This window comes from Pseudophryne corroboree, chromosome 7, assembly GCF_028390025.1.
Source record: "Pseudophryne corroboree isolate aPseCor3 chromosome 7, aPseCor3.hap2, whole genome shotgun sequence".
Taxonomy (NCBI): domain Eukaryota; kingdom Metazoa; phylum Chordata; class Amphibia; order Anura; family Myobatrachidae; genus Pseudophryne; species Pseudophryne corroboree.
The window spans coordinates 138,475,076-138,496,213 of record NC_086450.1 but is presented as its reverse complement, the minus strand read 5'-3'; the positions used below and the strand labels follow the sequence as shown (position 1 = coordinate 138,496,213).

At 43.8% G+C, this 21,138-nt stretch overlaps 1 protein-coding gene across 2 annotated transcripts in view; it reads right to left on the bottom strand.

Annotated features, from left to right (window-relative positions):
* ACVR1 (activin A receptor type 1) overlaps positions 1–21,138 on the bottom strand; it is a 114,194-nt gene that overhangs the window by 28,430 nt on the left and 64,626 nt on the right. For both annotated transcript variants that reach the window (XM_063933697.1, XM_063933698.1), the window contains 3 exons: positions 15,292–15,555; positions 10,455–10,672; positions 382–481 (listed from right to left, as the gene is read on the bottom strand). In XM_063933697.1, the coding sequence (XP_063789767.1) occupies positions 382–481; positions 10,455–10,672; positions 15,292–15,555 (582 nt within the window). The remainder of the gene's footprint in view (positions 1–381; positions 482–10,454; positions 10,673–15,291; positions 15,556–21,138) is intronic.

Genomic DNA, 21,138 nt, shown 5'->3' with positions numbered 1-21,138 from the left:
AGTGGAGCAAATATGAGTAATACGTTCTAATATTGGGAGTAACTGAAGGTTTGTGTTCAGAAAACTGCAATCCCTCAGATTGGTGTATGTATGATACATTATTATATTCCTCTCTGGGAGAATCCTGGATAGGAGATGCAAATGACTACTCTGGGTGCAGGGCAAGGCTCTACACATCATTAGGTCCGGCAACCAATACCGCAATCATGGGTCTGCAGGGAAGGGAGTAGCTAAAATCACCCAAATTGCATTACATCAGTCCCACAATTCCCAGCATTATCTCCCCATCCTGCCCTTGTCATTATGAAGTGGGCTGGAGGCAGGTGATCCACCAATTCTATAGAAATGAGGTCTTGTACAATAAAAAGGAGGAGTACTGACCGACACACTCTGCTAGGGTGATCTGTCGTGCCACTGTTCTCTGCACTAGGAAAGGAAGACCAGACCCACTTCCAGATGTACACGAGTGATCCAACAGGTCCTGGTTGGGTACAGATGAAAAAAGAATTACTACTTCTCATTCAGTATTTCATTGGCACAGAATTCTAAAATTTATTGGATCAGCCCTGGGAGAAAACGCCACATAAAAGACTAGTAATAACAGTAATACATATAAATAGTAATAGTCACTTCAAATTCTACAAGTAAAAACAATACCTGCAAAAGACTCCCCAAAGAACAACATATTAACACATGGTAATCAACTGTATTTTCTTGTTTTTAATAGTCTTCATATTATAATACAGGTTGGAATCTCCCATATCCAAAATTTTGTATTACAAAATATTCAGAAAATAGATTTTTTTGATTGAGACACACAGTGACACTTTTGATTTTTGATGGTTCAATGTAGACAAAGAAAATGTTTAATGCACAAAATGATTGATTCAAAATATTGTGTATAACCTTAGCGCGGGGTGTATATAAAACATAAATGCATTGTGTCTAGACTTGGGTCCAATCTCTAAGATCTCTCATTATGGTATGCACATATTCCAAAACACGGAAAAATCCAATACCCAAGTACTTCTGATACCAAGCATTTTGGATATGGGAGACTCGACCTGTAATAAGAATGTCAATATTTGACATGGGGAAATTACCTTTAAATGAAAAGTTAGCCACAAAAAAGGACATTACCTACAAGGCAGAGACACTATGGAAGTACACGTTCCAGAAAGAAATTACAGCAATAATTGTTAGATATAAGCACACGATGATGTACAACAGTTAATAGCTGTGCAGATTATGTGAGTGCACTGAGAGCAGCAGCACAGGTGGTATAGGAGAGCAGCCTTAAGGTCTATACACACTCAACGACGTCGCTCTATGAGCGACGTCGTCTAGTGTTTCCCCTCCCAGGCCGGGCGGTCGTTGGCCGCCTATACACATTGAGCAATATGACTGTCATATCGCTCAGTGATGCCATGCAGCCGCCGGCCGTGCATGCAGCTTCTGGACGACAGTCTAGATAGAGTATGCATGCACTGCCGACAGTGATGATCATTGCCGACTCGTGGGGCTGTGCATCAATTGTCGGCATACACACTTGTCGAGAACATGAGCGGCGTCGCTCAGGAAGGGGGAAAATGAGGGAAATCGCTAATTTTCTCGGCAAGTCTGTATTGGCCTTTAGTCTCACACCAATGTATCTCCATTTGTCCAGCTATCGGTCACTACGCAAAATGGTTGCAGGAAAAAAGCAAGGGGGCGTATACCTGAAGACTCTTGTCTGTAGTCCTTTGTATTTAGAAGAAAGTACAGGTCAGCTGCGAGCAAGAGGTGCAAATGCACTGTAAAGGAGGAGTACCACCAGGTACGGGGATGCTAAGTCCTGACCACACAACACCGTCTAAGACACTGGAAAGATTACTAGCCCGCATACTACTACTGTTGTGTCATGACAGACTATTTGTGAAGAGCCGGCTCACGTGTGACGCTTCAGTTAATGACTTACAGAAAGTTACACAAAATATTCAACCTGGTGACTTCCACAGCGGACAGCCACACTTCTCCCAGCTACACCGTACACTATGCAGTCATATTGTCTACATTCAGAATATCCACACTGCAATGTCGAACCGTTATAAATGTCGCCATCGCTCATAATATCAACATGCAAAATTCTCATACTGTCTACACTAAGGGTCGCTATTCGCGTGTCAGCATTATAAAAGCCTAACTCATACATAACCACCGACAGGACAGTATAGGTAGGATGAGCGTGCTGGCGGGTGGCAGTTAGTTGTATAAGTGGGAATACTTTGTTTGGTTTTGTGTTAGATTTAACATTCCTAAAGTAAAACTGCTGTAAACTGTGTAAAGGATCTTCTATTATTATCAATTACTAATGGCTGTGCTTCAAGATAAAAAAAAAAAATATATATAAAAAAATATAATAAATATACACACACACACACACATTATATATATATATATATATATATATATATATATATATATATATATACACATATATACACACACATACATATATATATATATATATATATATATATATATATATATACATACACACACACACACACACACACAGATATATATATATATATATATATATATACACACACACACAGATATAGATATAGATATATATATATATATATATACTCCAACACGGGCGGGAGAGTGCAGACGACTCTGCAGCACCGATTGAGCAAACATGAGGTCCTCATCAGCCAGGGTATCAAACTTGTAGAACTTAGCAAAAGTGTTTGAACCTGACCACGTAGCTGCTCGGCAAAGCTGAAGTGCCGAGACCCCTCGGGCAGCCGCCCAAGATGAGCCCACTTTCCTGGTAGAGTGGGCCTTTACTGACTTCGGCACTGGTAGGCCAGCCGAAGAATGAGCTTGCTGAATCGTACTACAAATCCAGCGTGCAATAGTCTGTTTCGAAGCAGGATGACCAATCTTGTTGGAAGCATACAGGACAAACAGCGCCTCTGTCTTCCTGGCAACAGCCGTTCTGGCGACGTAGATTTTTTTTAAGCTCTCACAACATCCAGAGACTTTGGAACTCCCACAGCATCCGTAGCCACGTGTACTACAATAGATTGGTTAATGTGAAACGAAGAAACCACCTTCGGCAGAAACTGTTGACGAGTCCTTAATTCCGCTCTATCCGAATGGAAAATCAAGTACGGACTCTTATGAGATAAGGCCGCCAACTCTGACACTCGCCTGGCAGACGCCAGAGCCAACAGCATGACTACCTTCCAAGTGAGAAACTTTAACTCAACCTTACGCAAAAGGTTCAAACCAGGAAGACATAAGAAACTGCAAGACCACCTCAAGATCCCATGGTGCCACAGGGGGCACAAACGGAGGATGGATATGCAGCACTCCTTTCACAAAAGTCTGAACCTCTGGGAGGACAGCCAATTCCTTTTGAAAGAAAATAGATAAAGCCGAAATCTGCACTTTGATGGAGCCTAATTTCAGGCCTGCATCGACGCCTGCCTGCAAAAAATGGAGAAACCAACCCAAGTGAAATTCTTCCGCAGGAGCCGTTTTAGTCTCACACCACGAAACATACTTTCTCCAAATACGGTGATAATGTTTCGCCGTGACCTCCTACCTAGCCTTAAGGAGAGTGGTAATGACCTTCCTGGGAATACCTTTTCGAGCTAAGATTTGATGCTCAACTTCCATGCCGTCAAACGCAGCCGCGGTAAGGTCTGGAAACACGCATGGTCCCTGCAATAACAGGTCCTCTCTTAGATGAAGCGGCCAAGGATCTTCCACAAGTAATTCCTGAAGATCCGGATACCAGGCCCTTCTTGGCCAATCTGGAACGACGAGAATCGCCTGAACTCTTGCCCGTCGAATGATTCCCAGTACCCTTGGAATGAGAGGAAGTGGAGGGAACACATACACCGACTGGAACACCCACAGAGTCACCAGGGCGTCCACTGCACTGGCTTGGGGGTCCCTTGACCTGGAACAATACCTCGGAAGCTTCTTGTTGAGGCGAGACGCCATCATGTCGATCAGCGGAATTCCCCAACGCTTCGTCACTTTTGCAAATACCTCTTGGTGAAGAGCCCACTCTCCCGGATGGAGATCGTGTCTGCTGAGGAAATCTGCTTCCCAGTTGTCCACTCCCGGAAGGAAGACTGCTGACAGGGCGCTCACGTGTTGTTCCGCCCAGCGAAGGATTCTTGTGGCCTCCGCCATAGCCGGGCTATGCTCCTTGTTCCGCCTTGACGGTTTATATGCGCCACCACTGTGATGTTGTCCGACTGTACCAGGACAGGTCGACCCTGAAGAAGGCTTCTTGCTTGTAGCAGGCCGTTGTAAATGGCTCTTAACTCAAGAACATTTATGTGGAGACAAGCTTCCTGAAGCGACCATTTCCCCTGGAAATTTCTTCCTTCAGTGACTGCGCCCCAGCCTCGGAGACTTGCATCTGTTGTCAGTAGCACCCAGTCCTGGATACCGAACCGGCGCCCTCCTAGGAGGTGAGAACTCTGTAGCCACCACAGGAGAGAAATCCTGGCCCTGGGAGATAGGCTTATCTTCCGGTGCATGTGCAGGTGAGACCCGGACCATTTGCTCAGCAGGTCCCACTGAAACACCCAGGCATGAAACCTGCCAAATGGAATAGCTTCGTACGCCGCAACCATTTTCCCCAGAACCAGAGTGCAGTGATGAATCGACACACTTGTCGGCCTTAGAAGTTCCCTGACCATCGTCTGCAGTTCCACAGCTTTTTCTTCCGGAAGAAACACTCTCCGTAACTCCGTGTCCAGAATCATGCCCAGAAAAGGCAGCCGAGTGGTCGGAATCAACTGAGATTTTGGCAAATGTAGCACCCAACCGTGTTGTTGCAGAACAGACAGTGACAAATTCACATTTCTCAGCAACCGTTCCTTGGACCTCGCCTTTATCAGGAGATCGTCCAAGTACGGGATAATTGTAACCCCTTGCTTGCGAATGAGAACCATCATTTCTGCCATGAACTTGGTGAAAATCCTCGGGGCCGTGGAAAGCCCAAACGGCAACGTCTGAAATTGGTAATGAGAATCCTGTATCGCAAACCTGAGGAAGGCTTGATGCGGAGGATATATCGGGACGTGTAAGTAGGCATCCTTTATGTCGACTGACGCCATAAAATCCCCCCTCTTCTAGGCTGGAAATCACAGCTCGAAGAGATTCCATCTTGAACTTGAAAACTTTCAAGTATGGATTGAGGGATTTTAGATTCAGAATCGGTCTGACCAAACCGTCCGGCTCGAGTAGAACCCCTCCCCCCGTTGGGACGGGGGAACGGGAACAATGACCCTCTGTTGACACAACTTTTGTATTGCTGCCATCACCACCTCCCTGTTCGGAAGAGACACTGGTAAGGCCGAAATGAAAAACCGGTGAGGGGGCACCTCCTGAAACTCCAGCTTGTATCCCTGAGATACTATCTCTAGGACCCAAGGATCCAGGCCTGATTGAACCCAGACCTGACTGAAGATCCGCAGATGGTCCCCCACCGGTCCGGACTCCCCCAGGGAAGCCCCTGCGTCATGCGGTGGACTTGGTAGAGGCAGGGGAGGACTTTTGGTCCTGGGCGCCTGACACTGCAGGAGACTTCCTTCCCATTCCTCTACCCTTTGAAGCGAGGACGACTTACCCACAGTAGCGGTAGAGACCAGGTCAGCCAAGCCATCCCCAAACAAGACATTACCTTTGAAGGGGAGAGCTTCCATAGCTCTCTTGGAGTCGGCATCAGCATTCCATTGATGGATCCACAGCGCCCTCCTGGCCGAGATCACCATGGCATTGGCTCTTGATCCCAAGAGACCAACATCCCTCGCCGCATCCTTCAGGTAATCTGCAGCGTCCTTGATATAACCAAGAGTCAAAAGAACATTATCTTTATCAAGGGTATCCATATCAGCAGCTAAATTCTCAGCCCATTTAGCAATAGCACTACTCACCCATACAAACGCCACAGCAGGTCTGAGCAATGCACCCGTATTAGCGAAAATGGACTACAGAGACGTCTCCAGCTTGCGATCCGCCGGATCCTTGAGAGCTGCCGTGTCAGGAGACGGAAGTGCCACCTTCTTAGACAAACGGGATAGAGCCTTGTCAACATTTGGAGACTACTCCCATTTTCCCTGTAAGAGGGGAAAGGATACGCCATGTAAATTCTCTTGGGAATCTGCCACCTCTTGTCCGGTGACTCCCAAGCCTTTTCACAAGGAGTATTCATTACATGAGAGGGGGGAAACTTCACCTCAGGTTTTTTCCCTTTGAACAAACAAATCCTTGTTTCCTGCACCGCAGGTTCATCAGAAATGTGTTAAACATCTTTTATAGCCACAATCATGTACTGAATACTCTTAACTAACCGTGGGTGTAAAACAGCCTCAGTGCAGTCGACCTCGGAATCAGAATCCGTGTCGGTATCCGTATCTACCACTTGGGTAAACGGCCGCTTTTGCGACCCCAATGGGGTCTGCACCTGAGACAAAGCATCCTCCATGGATTTCCTCCACACCTGTGTCAGACTCCTATTTATCTAACCTTTTTGACAAAGAGGCCACATTTGTATTAAGTGTACTTAACAATGTGAGTAAATCAGGTGTCGGCTGCGCCAACAGAGCCAATTCCAGACCCGCATCTGCTCCCCCAGCAACCTCCTCCGGGGAATAACATTCAGCCTCAGACATGTCGACACGGAGTATCGACACACCGACACACACAATGTCTCAGCTAGGGAACAGGCCCACAAGGAAGCCTGGATAGAGAAACACGGAGGGAGTATGCCAGCTCACACCCCAGCGCCCATATATCCCACCAAAGAATATATGTAGACAGCGCTGCTCTATGGACAATAATTATGCACCACAAAACTATGCCCCCCCCTCCCCCCCCCCCCGATTAGCTCCCCGTTACTTTTAGTGGAGCTTGGAGGTCCCGGGCCAGCGTCTCATGCAGCGGCGTGTATGAGGGAAAATGTCGCTGGTGAGCCGTGCGGCTAAGCTCTGCCCCTTCCCGGCGCGCTTCAGCCCGCTAAAATTTTTAAATTGAAAATGCCGGCGGGGGTATGAAAAACCTTGCCGAGGCACCGAAAAGCCTTCTGCCTGCTTCCCACACCTCAGTAACTGTTGCCCAGAGAGCCCTGTACCCTGTGAGTGCCGTTGGTGAAGTGAGTAGGTGCAGTGAGTGGGAACATGGAGCGCAGCGCTACCGCTGTGCTGTACCTCGTTACTGAAGTCTTCTGCCTTCTGCATACTCAACCGGCCTCTTTCTTCTGGCTTCTGTGAGGGGGGTGACGGCGCAGCTCCGGGAACAAGCAGCTAGGCGAACCAAGTGATCGAACCCTCTGGAGCTAATGGTGTCCAGTAGCCTAAGAAGCAGAGCCCTTGAACTAAGCAGAAGTAGGTCTGACTTCTCTCCCCTCACTCCCTCGCTGCAGGGAGCCTGTAGCCAGCAGGTCTCCCTGAAAATAAAAAACCTAACAAAAGTCTTTTCTAGAGAAACTCAGGAGAGCTCCTAGTGAGTGTCCAGTCAGTCCTGGGCACAAAGTCTAACTGAGGTCTGGAGGAGGGGCACAGAGGGAGGAGCCAGTTTACACCCAGTTAAAGTCTTTTCAGTGTGCCCAAGCTCCTGGAGTCCCCAGCATCCTCTAGGACGTAAGAGAAATTCATTTTAATGTGCAAAAAGAAGCCAAGGAAAGATGGAAAAATCTCCAAAAGGCATCAAATTACAGATTAGACATTCTTATAACATGTCAAAAAAAGTTTGATTTTATTTCCATCATTTACACTTTCAAAAGAACAGAAAACAAAAAATGGCGTCTGCAAAAGTTTGGGCACCCTGCAGAGTTAATACCTTGTACTGCCCCCTTTGGACAGCTGATACCTGGCAGTGTCATGGATTATTCTCAATCATCGTCTGGAAAGACCAGGTGATGTCAATCTCAAAGGTTTTAAAGGCCCAGACTCATCTGACCTTGCTCCAACAATCAGCACCATGGGTTCCTCTAAGCAGTTGTGTATAACACTGAAACGGAGAATAGTTGACGCTCACAAAGCAGGAGAAGGCTATAAGAAGATAGCAAAGCGTTATCAGATGCCCATATCCTCTGTTCGGAATGTAATTAAGAAATGGCAGTCCATCAGGAACAGTGGAAGTTAAAGCAAGATCTGGTTGACCAAGAAAAATATCAGACAGAACAGCTCGCAGGATTGTGAGAAAAGCAAAAAATCCACGTTTGACTGCACGATCTCTCCAGGAAGATCTGGCAGACACTGGAGTTGTGGTACACTATTCCACTATAAACAGATACTTGTACAAATATGGTCTTCATGGAAGAGTCATCAGAAGAAAACCTCTTCTACATCCTCACCACAAAAATCAGCGTTTGAAGTTTGCAAATGAACATATAGACAAGCCTGATGCATTTTGTAATAAAGTTCTGTGGACCAATGAGGTTAAAATAGAACTTTTTGGCCAGAATGAGCAAAGGTACATTTGGAGAAGGAAGGGCACAGAATTTAATGAAAAGAACCTCTGTCCAACTGTTAAGCATGGGGGTGGATCAATCATGCTTTGGGGTTGTATTGCAGCCAGTGGCACAGGGAACATTTCACGAGTAGAAGGAAAAATGGATTCAATAAGATTCCAGCAAATTTTGGACGCTAACTTGATGCCATCTGTGAAAAAGCTGAAGTTAGAGAGAGGCTGGCTTCTACAAATGGATAATGATCCTAAACACATTACAAAATCCACGGTGGATTACATCAAGAGGCGTAAACTGAAGGTTTTGCCATGGCCTTCACAATCTCCTGACCTCAACATAATTGAAAATCTATGGATAGACCATAAAAGAGCAGTGCGTCACAGACAGCCCAGGAATCTCAAAGAACTGGAAGACTTTTGTAAGGAAGAATGAGCAAAGATACCCCAAACAAGAATTGAAAGACTCTTGGCTGGCTACAGAAAGTGTTTACAAGCTGTGATACTTGCCAAAGGGGGCAGTTCAAGGTATTAACTCTGCAGGGGGCCCAAACTTTTGCAGATGCAATTTTTTGTTTTCTGTTCTTTTGAAAGTGTAAATGATGGAAATAAAATCAAACTTTTTTTGACATGTTATAAGAATGTCTAATCTGTAATTTGATGCCTTTTGGAGATTTTTCCATCTTTCCTTGGCTTCTTTTTGCACATTAAAATTAATTTTTGCCTGGGGTGCCCAAACTTTCAATCCCCACTGTGTGTGTGTGTGTGTGTGTGTGTGTGTGTGTGTGTGTGTGTGTGTGTGTGTGTGTGTGTGTGTGTGTGTATGTATGTATGTATATATATATACACACCTTATAAGAAGCAAGTATAGACACGATATATATATATATATATATATATACACATACACACACACACACACATATATATATATATATATATATATATATATATATATATATATATATACATACATACATACACACACACATATATATATATATATATACACACATATATATATATATACACATATACATATATACACATATACATATATACACATATACATATATATATATATATATATATATATATATATATACATATACATACACACACACACATACATATGTGCCCACATGCACCTTTCCTATATCCTGCCATGTATAGCATGGTTTATACTTTATACATATTCTATTATGGCAAACAAAAATGTAAAAATAAATCCACTCCCTACGCGTAGCCAAATAGCTTAGCCATGCTTCGCATGGCGTGCCAAATTGAGCAAAATATTACATACATATAATGTAGATTTGCGATGTAATGAGAAGCACATTATTGCACTCTGACACCAGTTACTTTATGCTCCAAAAATGTTCCCTGTAACGCTTACCAGGCTTACCGACAGAGTGAAGAACATCAGAAGAACATAATATTGCTACATTATATATAAGGGTTCTTCTACAAACCACTTCAAGACATGCAGCAAGTTTCTTTTAAAGAACAAGCCTGTATTTAACATGGTTTGTTAAAGGATGAATAATACAGAGCTCGACAACATACCTGCAATAACAAGTGTTTATACTTACTATGCCCAGCATTACCTCTTTCACGCCTCTGCATAAAGCTTACAGGGTAGGGGAGGGATTTCAATAACTGAACCAGCACAGTGGGTGTGACAGTTTTACAGTCTTGATCTGCAGTGTAGACTCACAGAATGACACATAAAATGCACAGCCAGTGAGGTCACAGCAGCTTAACTAATAGTCTCATGTTTGGACCTACAGCAGATCACTTTCAGCAGTCTGTAATGGAGTATGGTGGCAATGCTTTATCTTTTAGCAGCACTGCAGGGGAACATTAGCTTATCACTGTACATTGTAATTATTAAATTTTTGGATCATTTTATCATCAAACTCAAATATGCTTTATTGAAGGAGCAGAACAACTCTGCAGTTATGGCAACTTACTGCTAGTGTGCTGTCCCCAACATTGGATGCGATGAGTCCATCTATAGTTCCGTACTCTGCATCCCGTGTACTCAACCTTTCCATGTGACGCTGCTGAATTTTTCGGAAGACTAGCAGAGCCACGACGGAAAGCACTATCAGCACAACCACCGGGGCCAGGATGAATATAGCCAGAGTGTCCACACTGTAATGTAATCCCTCTCCATGCAGTGACTTCCCTAAATAAAAGGAGATCAAGCATTAGTGTACTGCAAAACCCACGTGGCTCAAAACGCAACTACCAGTATCATTTCAGTAATCCTGAAAGGAGAATACACTGTCACCACGCTGTACCTACACTTACCCGTTCAATGACTGCAGCACTGGCTTTTAATGCTAAAGGAAATATTAAATCTCTCTGTTCTATGAATGGAGCTGAACATCTAGAGAATGCAGTCACATCCATTCCTATTCTCCTTAACAGCGCAACAAAAGCACATTTCAGAAAATATAAAACCCGTCACAATAGCTCAGTGGATATAAAGTTCTAAGAATCTCTGCACTATTCACATTATATATACACACACACACACATTATATATATATATATATATTATATATATATATATATATATATATATATATATATATATATATATATATACACACACATATATATATACACAGTCCTTTTCACTGCGCAATGCATTTCATTATGAACTATTTATGCTGGATTTTGGTTAAGTGTACATGACCTCTTTTGGGGCATATGACAGAAGAGAGAGAGACAGACAGAACTAGGCAGCCTTTACTGTTGTGCCTAGGGGCGCCCTCACCCCTAAATCCGCCCCTGTACATAAACACTTATTTTACATACAATGTTTTTTTCTTTTTTACTCTTTGCAACAAGAACTGTGTGTGTGCGTTATACTTAAATTTTATTGAACATATTATTCCTCTGGGTTGATTATATATTTCTGCTGACTCCTGCGTTTTGAAGACAGACACCAGAACATGAAAATATTTCAGCAGATATGGCTGCAAATCACTATAATCATCACACCAGCAAAAGTATACTGATCTCAAAATAAGCGGACTTTTAATAAATAGATCAACTGCCAACTACATTAGAAATGCTACATAAAAAGGAATTTAAACATAAATATAGTAATTAAACGTGGAAAACTGCTTACTAGTAACATTTAAATGAAAGTAAAAACTTTCAAAAAAATACTTTTTGTAATAATGTATGTAACATAAGAGAATATGTACCTTTGTTGTGTTCATAAATGTCAGCATTTATTATTTACTAAGTGCACCTGTAATAATGATTATTGTGGCATGAGGGACAATTATTGGTGGGGTGCAACTATTTAAAAGATAGTGTAGATTTTAATGGTACTTTCATTCATTTGGGATAATTTAGGTGTTTATAGGAAATGGAAGGCTATTTATTAAATGTGAATACTGTTGGGTTCTTTAGGAGAGGCAAAAGGCATATTTATTAATAATGAACCTATTTACTGTTGGGTAAGGTAGGTTGAGTGGACTATTCATTAAATGTGGACATTACAAGCGGGCTGGTTGTGGTGGGTTACGTATGTTTTTCAATAGATGTACAACATATTTTAGCATACATCAGTTCTTATAATTAAATTGTTTAAGATACTTTCTCATAAGAGGTTGGTTAAGATATCACGGCAGTCGGAATACTAACAGCGGGACCCCGACTAACAGAATCTCGACACATCCGGGTAAGTAGTCTCACCCTACCCCTAATATGGGAGGTGGTTAATTGATAGACAGTTACAAGGTCGACAAGTCAATACATCGACACTATAGGATGGACTGTAGAAAATGTTTCAGGTTCAAAAGGTCAACATTTTTTTTTTTTTTATGCTTTTAAAACCTTTGCTGCATTTACTATCCATATCACAAACGATTACCTTTAGTAACCTCGTGGCGAGCGAAGTATAGCTGAGCGAGTCACCGAGCCCGAAGCAAGGCAAGCATTGCAAGCCCGCGAGTGGACACATTCCACAAATGTGTGTAAAATAGGTTTAAAAACACAAAAAAAAAAAAAAAAAAAAGACTGGTCGACCTTTATAATGTCTAACTTCTGTAATACACCCCGTGGTACATTCTTGACACCCCCAGCCCCTCCCCCACCCACACACAGACACCCTTCCACACATGCAGACAAACTAACTGGAACCTCTCCCACCCCTATCAGGATCCTGACTGCTGGGATTTTGACTGCATCCCCTCATTAATGCTGTTTTTTGTTTAATCTACAATTAACGTTCATTACAAAAAACAACTGTAGCCCTCTTGGACACATAAGTACATATATTATGCAGTGGTTCCAAAACAAGGATCGCAAGGCACCGCAACAGTCCAGGTTTTAAGGATATTCATTAGGCACAGGTAATTTTATTAGTACCGCAGTCTGTTTGATTATACCATCTGTGCACAAGCAGGGTTTAGATGCCATCCATGGGGGTTAGAGTTAGGTTGTGGGGAGGGGGGTAGAGCTAGGCACCACCGGAGGGAGGGATAGGCTTAGGGCTTAGGCTGTAGGTAGGTATTACACAGATCGGGATTCCGGCGTCTGTATTGCCATCTTTGGCATCCCATCTGGCGGTCATACATACTGATCCCATTGGCATGATATAATTCAGGACAATTTTACGTTTGTTACATTCTGCCGCAATATTCGGGTATATTGTTATCTTCTATAATCCTTTTGCCCTTCTTTTGGTTACCGTGCCATCTGAGGTGTTCATTTCAGCTTTGCAAAGCTGGCACTCAGCCTTCAGGTGACCAGATTACTTGCATAAAAAATATTTAAGTGCATCACGATGACTACTATGGTTCTTACCTCGGCCAGGTGTCTTTAATGCAAATTCTGCTATGGGTACAGGGTAAATGTCTGCACTAGATTGTCCGTCTGCATTTCATATCTGTATCTCCAAAACCATCCTGGCGTCTACCCTATCATTATGTAGTTCGGCATAAACTACCCTTTGATAACTAGAATATTCTGAATATATACGATTTATTGCGGATATGTTTTTTTTTTTCCTTCTTATAAAGCTCCTGATATTTCTTTTGCAGTTCAACATTTGTATAGGTGAATAAAAAGTCATCTCCAGTATGCAAAGGCAAATACTTTGGGTTTTTTGATCTCTCACTCAACACAATAATCTGGGAATACAATAGGTCTGTACGTACGTATGTAGTATTCATTCTAGTATACACCTTTCAAAATTTGTGCAGTTCCTCTTTCCTGCCTGGGGTGTCACTTTCTGCTTTAGTGCTTTTAGCACACAGTGGTGTATATCTTAGCACCGAGATACAGACCAGAGAGTACTAGAAGCACCAAAGCAGAGAGCGACTCCGCAGTTAGGAAAGAGGAACTGCACAGGTTGTGACAGGGTGCTAGAATGAACAGTATGTACATACAGATGGAAAAATAACAAGTGCCTTGTAGTGTATCTTTTAAATCTCTCCTGACTGCATGCATGCATGCATGTATGTATGATTCTATACACCTGCCCCTAATATCTTTAACCGTCATAACTAGTAGCCTTGGTATGTCAGATAGGTCCCTAATGGATTGACTATGAACACCGATTATTCTTACATTTCTGACTTTCATGGCTGTCCTTGGATCCATAAGCAGGAAGTAGCAGTAATTTACCACACGGTCTAGTCGCATTGACGTTACATGTATTGTAGGGCAAAGTCACAAATTTTACTAAGGATGGAAAGTAATAGTATCCCATTTTACAAAAAAAAAAAAAAAAAAAAAAAAAAAACCTTATTTTTTCAGGCATCAGTTCCCACAAAAAAAGGGGCAATACTTCCATCAATATGAAGGCATGGTATTCTTAGAACATGAAGCACTAACACAAACAATCAGTGATGTCTTTGTAACATGACACCAACAGCCTGGATTTGAGTCCTCCAAATTGCTGGGTAATACCTCCAGCGGACAGGTATTACCTCTAGCTTGAACACCAGAATCACCGGGAAATCGCTACAAAATTTGCAGGCAAATTACATTGTGCCACAAATGGTTTTTACATTGCAGCAACACACATCTCGGTCAGCTGTCAATTTATAGTCTCATCCCTTTTCTTTTTTTTAAATAAACTTTGCAACTTCACAACACACTATGGGGCCCATTTATCAATGAGTTTTAGCTATTTAAAGGGCCCCATACACTAGAACGATAATGCCCGATTTCATCAAATTTCGGGCATTCGGGCCGATATATCGGGTGAAATCGGGCATTTTGGATGTGTTTCCGATCCAATGCGTGTTCTCGTGAGGGTCAGATCGGCTCCCCTAGATCGTTAGTGCAGCACTTGTGATATGTCGGTTCCCGCAGGCATGGCTGGGATCGCAGACAATATATTGCATGCAAAATGTACCAAATCGTATGGAATCGTATGGAACCACTTCCGGGAAGCTCCCGGGAGAGTTCAAGGGAAATCGCCTCCGACTTCACCTCAGACATATTGTGCTAGTGTATGGGGCCCTTTAAACTTGCTGCGTATGATAAATGGTTCTCCAGCCAATCAGCTCCCGTCATGTGTTTGAAAACTTTGTTTGTCAAAACACTCCTATAAATCATTATTATTACAGGAGGTCTTTGTGCCTCATGCCTCAGTGACATCTCCCAGGATAACATGTCCAGCTTGCAAAATGGCTGCCTCTTCTGTAGGTCTGCATGAGGCACACTATAAAATCCCCAGAGATACACAAAAAGAAGAGGTGGCTGTGTAGAGTTACCAAGCCTCTCTTACACAAACAAATGACACACTGTGTAGTGAAGAGATGGTCGGATTACCTTTACTTGGCAAGTACGCTGTGATGTTCATGTTACAGAGGTCACTCTGACAGCACTCCACCGCCTGGTCAGGGGACGGAGGGGTCTTGCACGTCATCCTGCCTTGTTCATAGACTTGGAAGCAGCCTTTCTGGTACATCAGGACACCGTCGTTTATGCTGAGTGAGGAGAAGCACTGCTGTCCATAGCAGTGGTTACCACTGCCACAGGAGACCCCCTCACACACACATTTATACTGCCCCGAATTCACCTTTACCTCCTCATCTGTAATTAGAGGGCAGTCGTTTAGCACACAATATCCTCAAATCTGACTCTGCCAATAAAGAACGCTAAGAGGTGTATTTACTAAATGTCGGTTTTTAGCAATCTAACAATATGAATGGATGTTGTGTTATGTATATGAATAGAAGTATTATATTTCAGGGAATAAAACACACATTTAAAAATGTACATTAAAAAAAATGGTCTGTTAGTAAATCTGTGTTTTAGACCAGAAACATCATCAGCTTAAATCAATAAAAATCATCCTTTAGTAAATATACTTCTATGCAGCAAATCCTGAATTTAATGAGAAAAACAGATTACCAATTTCTAAATCCACGAATTAATGTATAATGAATTTGCTTAATAGGACTCCCTCAAGATTTTGTCTTGATTGAGTATAGCACAATGGAACCAATTTTCAGGTTTTTTTGTTGTCTTTTTTTTCAATATGCACTGCTTAATGTAACATTCCCATAGTACTGTCAGGTAAGTGGCTAAGGGGTTGATGTGGCGAGCAGTGAAAATAGTGAAGTGGACCAGTGGAGAAGTTGCCCACCAATCAGCAGCTATTATTTTGCAGAACGTACTTCTCTCTCATAACTGATTGGTTATTATGCACAACATTTCCACTGATCCACTTCTCCATTCTTCACTGCTTGATATCTCCACTCTTTTCACTGCTTGATACATTGGCCCAAATGTATTAAGCCTTAACAAGAGGTGGAGATGGATAAAGAGCGAAAAAATGAAAAAAGTCCCTAATGGTGCTTCATAAAACAGTTGCTGCCTTCAATCTTCACTAATCGACCTATCCCGGAGTGGTCCAGTGTGTGAAAAATAGGATTTTAATACCTACCGGTAAATCCTTTTCTCTTAGTCCGTAGAGGATGCTTCAAGAACCATGGGGTATAGACTGGATCCGCAGGAGACATGGGCACTTTAAGACTTTGAAAGGGGTGTGAACTGGCTCCTCCCTCTATGCTCCTCCTCCAGACTCCAGTTCTAGGAACTGTGACCAGGGAGACGGACATTTCGAGGAAAAGGATTTATTTAATTTTAAACTAAGGTGAGATACATACCAGTTCACACCTCAAACACTCCGTACAACATGGCAGTCAACAACAACAACGCATGCAACGGCATGACTAACATCAGCTACACACTGACTGAACTCAACACAACATGTGTGCAACCATAACCAATAACTGCAGATACAGCCCGCACTGGGACGGGCCCCCAGCATCCTCTACGGACTAAGAGAAAAGGATTTACCGGTAGGTATTAAAATCCTATTTTCTCATACGTCCTAGAGGATGCTGGGGATGCTTCAAGAACCATGGGGTTTATACCAAAGCTCGAGAACGGGCGGGAGAGTGCGGATGACTCTGCAGCACCAATTGACCAAACAAAAGGTCCTCCTCAGCCAGGGTATCAAACTTGTAAAACTTCGCAAAAGTGTTTGATCCCGACCAAGTAGCAGCTCGGCAAAGCTGTAATGCCGAGATCCCTCGGGAAGCCGCCCAGGATGAGCCCACCTTTCTGGTAGAATGGGCCTTCACAGATTTCGGTAACGGCAATCCTGCCGTAGAATGAGCTTGCTGAATCGTATTACAGATCCAGCGTGCAATAGTCTGCTTGGAAGCAGGAGCCCCAATCTTGTTGGGAGCCCACAGGACAAACAGAGCCTCTGTTTTCCTAATTTGAGCCATTCTGGCGACATAGATTTTCAAAGCTCTGACCACATCGAGAGACTTCGACTCCGCCAAGGCGCCAGTAGCCACTGGCTTTGATAAAGCTGCAGTGCTTGCAGCGAAACGCGTCAGGAGATCACTTTTGGGGTCACTATTTGCACTCATCATATTGCCGAACTGTATCCGGACCAACACTGGAACTTTGCATTCTGCAGTGAAAAACAAATGAGACATTCAAACCCTCTTGGACCACCATCAAACCTTCAAATTCAAGGAGGACACCGCACCTATTGAGGACTTTCAAAACCAGGCTGGTTCTCGATTTGATGTAAGAGATCTTCATATGGGACTTTACCTCTAGCGGTTGGTTGGTTACATTTAAGGGTGAGACTGCGCCGTCAGTCCGTCTCTATTTTCTGCTATCCAGGACACTGTTTATAGGAACGTGATACATTGTTATTGGCATTAATGTGACCTCAGTTTTACCAGCTAATACTAGTTACCACCATACATATGGTTTTATTTAGTTTTTAATTTCATATTTTATTAAATGAAACTTTTACTCAATCCTTCCATTGAATTTTGAAGTTAATTACACATTAGCGCTGCTATTTCTTGTATTGTTTTGTACTGGCACCACAATAGGCTGGTTTACGTGAAACAATGAAACCACTTTTGGCAGAAATTGCTGACGAGTTCTCAACTCTGCTCTATCAGCATGGAAGATTAAATAGGGGCTTTTGTGAGACAAAGCCGCCAATTCAGATACCCTCCTTGCGGATGCCAAGGCCAACAACATGACTACTTTCCAAGTAAGGAATTTTAACTCAACCTTACTCAAAGGTTCAAACCAATAAGATAGCAGGGACTGCAACACCACATTAAGATCCCATGCTGCCACTGGGGGCACAAAGGGAGGTTGGATGTGTAGCACGCCTTTCACGAAGGTCTGAACTTCTGGAAGAGAGGCCAATTCTTTCTGAAAGAAAATTGATAAGGCCGAAACTTGTTCTTTAATTGAGCCCAACTTTAGGCCCGCATCCACACCTGCTTGCAAAAAATGGATCAAACGCCCCAGCTGAAATTCCTCCGTAGGAGCCTTCTTGGATTCACACCAAGACCCATATTGCCTCCAAATACGGTGCTAATGCTTCGCCGTTACTTCCTTTCTAGCCTGAAGTAGTGTGGGAATGACTTCACTGGGAATACCCTTTCGGGCTAGGATTTGGCGTTCAACCGCCATGCCGTCAAACGCAGCCGCGGTAAGTCTTGATACATGCACAGTCCTTTCTGTAACAGGTCCTCGCGTAGAGGAAGAGGCCAGGGATCTTCTATGAGTAATTCTTGAAGATCGGGATACCAGGTCCTCCTTGGCCAGTCCGGAACAATGAGTATCGCCTGAACCCTTGTTCTTCTTATGATCCTTATCACCTTTGGAATGAGAGGAAGTGGAGGGAACACATAGACCGACTGAAACACCCACGGTGTCACTAGGGCGTCCACAGCTATTGCTTGAGGGTCCCTCGATCTGAAACAATCTCTCTGAAGTTTCTTGTTGAGGCGAGACACCATCATGTCTATTTGAGGAATTCCCCAACGACTTGTCACTTCTGCAAAGACCTCTTGATGAAGACCCCACTCTCCTGGATGGAGATAGTGTCTGCTGAGGAAGTCTGCTTCCCAGTTGTCCACTCCTGGAATGAAGACTGCTGACAGAGCGCCTGCATGAGCGAAGAACTTTTGTGGCCTCCGCCATCGCCGCTCTGCTCTTTGTTCTGCCTGGCGGTTTATATACGCCACTGCTGTTATGATGTCTGACTGAATCAAAACGGGCAGACCGCGAAGAAGATGTTCCGCTTGCCGAAGGCCGTTGTAAATGGCCCTTAATCCCAGAAGGTTTATGTGCAGACAAGCTTCCTGGCTTGACCATTTTCCCTGGAAATTTTTCCCCTGTGTGACTGCTGCCCAGCCTCGGAGACTTGCATCCGTGGTTACCAGGAGCCAATTCTGAATCCGGAACCTGCGTCCCTCTAGGACAGAGGTTCTCAAACTTGGTCCTCGGGGGCACACACAGTGCATGTTTTGCAGGTAACCCAGCAGGTGCACAGGTGTATTAATTACTCACTGACATTTTAAAAGGTCCACAGGTGGAGCTAATTATTTCACTTGCGATTCTGTGAGGAGACCTGCAAAACATGCACTGTGTATGCCCCCGAGGACCGAGTTTGAGAACCTCTGCTCTAGGAGGTGAGAACTGTGCAGCCACCACAAGACAGAGATTCTGGTCCTGGAAGATAGGATTATTTTCCGGTGCATGTGCAGGTGAGACCCGGACCAATTGTCCTACAGGTGCCACTGAAACACTCTGGCATGGAACCTGCCAAACTGAATGGCCTCGTAGGCCGCCACCATCTTGAAGGATTGACACTCTTGCCGGTTTCAGAATCTGTTTTACCATGTTCTGTATTTCCAGAAACTTTTCCACTGGAAGAAAAACTCTGTAATTCTGTATTCAGAATCATACCCAAGAACGACAGCCATGTTGTCGGAAGCAACTGTGATTTTGGCAAGTTTAGGAGCCAACCATGTTGTTGCAAAATTGTCAGGGAGAGCGTAACGTTTTTTAGTAATTGCTCCTTGGATTTCACCTTTATCAGGAGATCGTCCAAGAACGGGATAATTGTGACTCCCTGCTTGCGCAGGAGAACCATCATTTCCGCCATCACCTTGGTGAAAATCCTCGGAGCCGTGGACAGACCAAGCGGCAACGTCTGAAATTGGTAATGACAATCCTTAACAGCAAACCTCAGATAAGCTTGATGTGGAGGATATATGGGGATGTGTAAGTAGGCATCCTTTATGTCGACCGACACCATAAAATCCCCCTCCTCCAGACTGGAGATCACTGCTCGGAGAGATTCCATCTTGAATTTGAATTTTTTTAGATAGAAATTTAGGGATTTTAGGTTCAGAATCTGCCTGACCGAGCCATCCGGCTTCGGGACTACGAACAGGCTCGAATAAAATCCTTCCCCCTGTTGTGACGGGGGTACCGTGACAATGACCTGATTTTGACACCGCTTTAGTATTGCAGCGCATACTACCTCCCTTTCTGGAAGAGAAGCTGGCAAGGTCGATGTGAAAAGTTGGTGAGGGGGCACATCTTGAAACTCCAATTTGTACCCTTGGGCTACTATTTCTAATACTCAAGGATCCAGGGACGAGCGAACCCAGACCTGATTGAAGAGTTGGAGACATGCCCCCACCGGTGCGGACCGTTTTCCCCTTCCTCTCGTAGCAAGGAAGGAAGACCCCCATCCTTTTTTGTATTTATTGGGCCGAAAAGGACTGCATCTGATAGTGGGGCGTTTTCTTTTGTTGTGCAGGAACATAAGGTAGGAACGATGACTTACCCGCGGTAGCCGTAGATACCAGGTCAGCGAGGCCGTCACCAAACAAGACACTACCATTAAACGGCAGAGACTCCATAATCTTCTTAGAGTCAGTATCAGCATTCCATTGATGAATCCACAATGCTCTTCTAGCTGAGACCGCCATGGCATTGGCCCTCGATCCCGAAAGGCCAATATCCCTTGCAGCTTCCTTTAGATAAGCTGCAGTGTCCCTAATATGACCCAGTGTCAAAAGCACGCTATCCCTGTCCAGGGAATCTATATCAGATGACAAGTTATCTGCCCACTTTTCAATAGCGCTACTCACCCATGCCGATGCAATGGCAGGCCTGACAAAAATGGATTGCAATGTATTTTCCTGCTTACGATCCGCAGGATCCTTCAGGGCTGCCGTGTCAGGAGACGGAAACGCCGCCTTTTTGGACAGACGCGATAGAGCTTTGTCCACCGTGGAGTTTGACTCCCACTTTTCCCTGTCC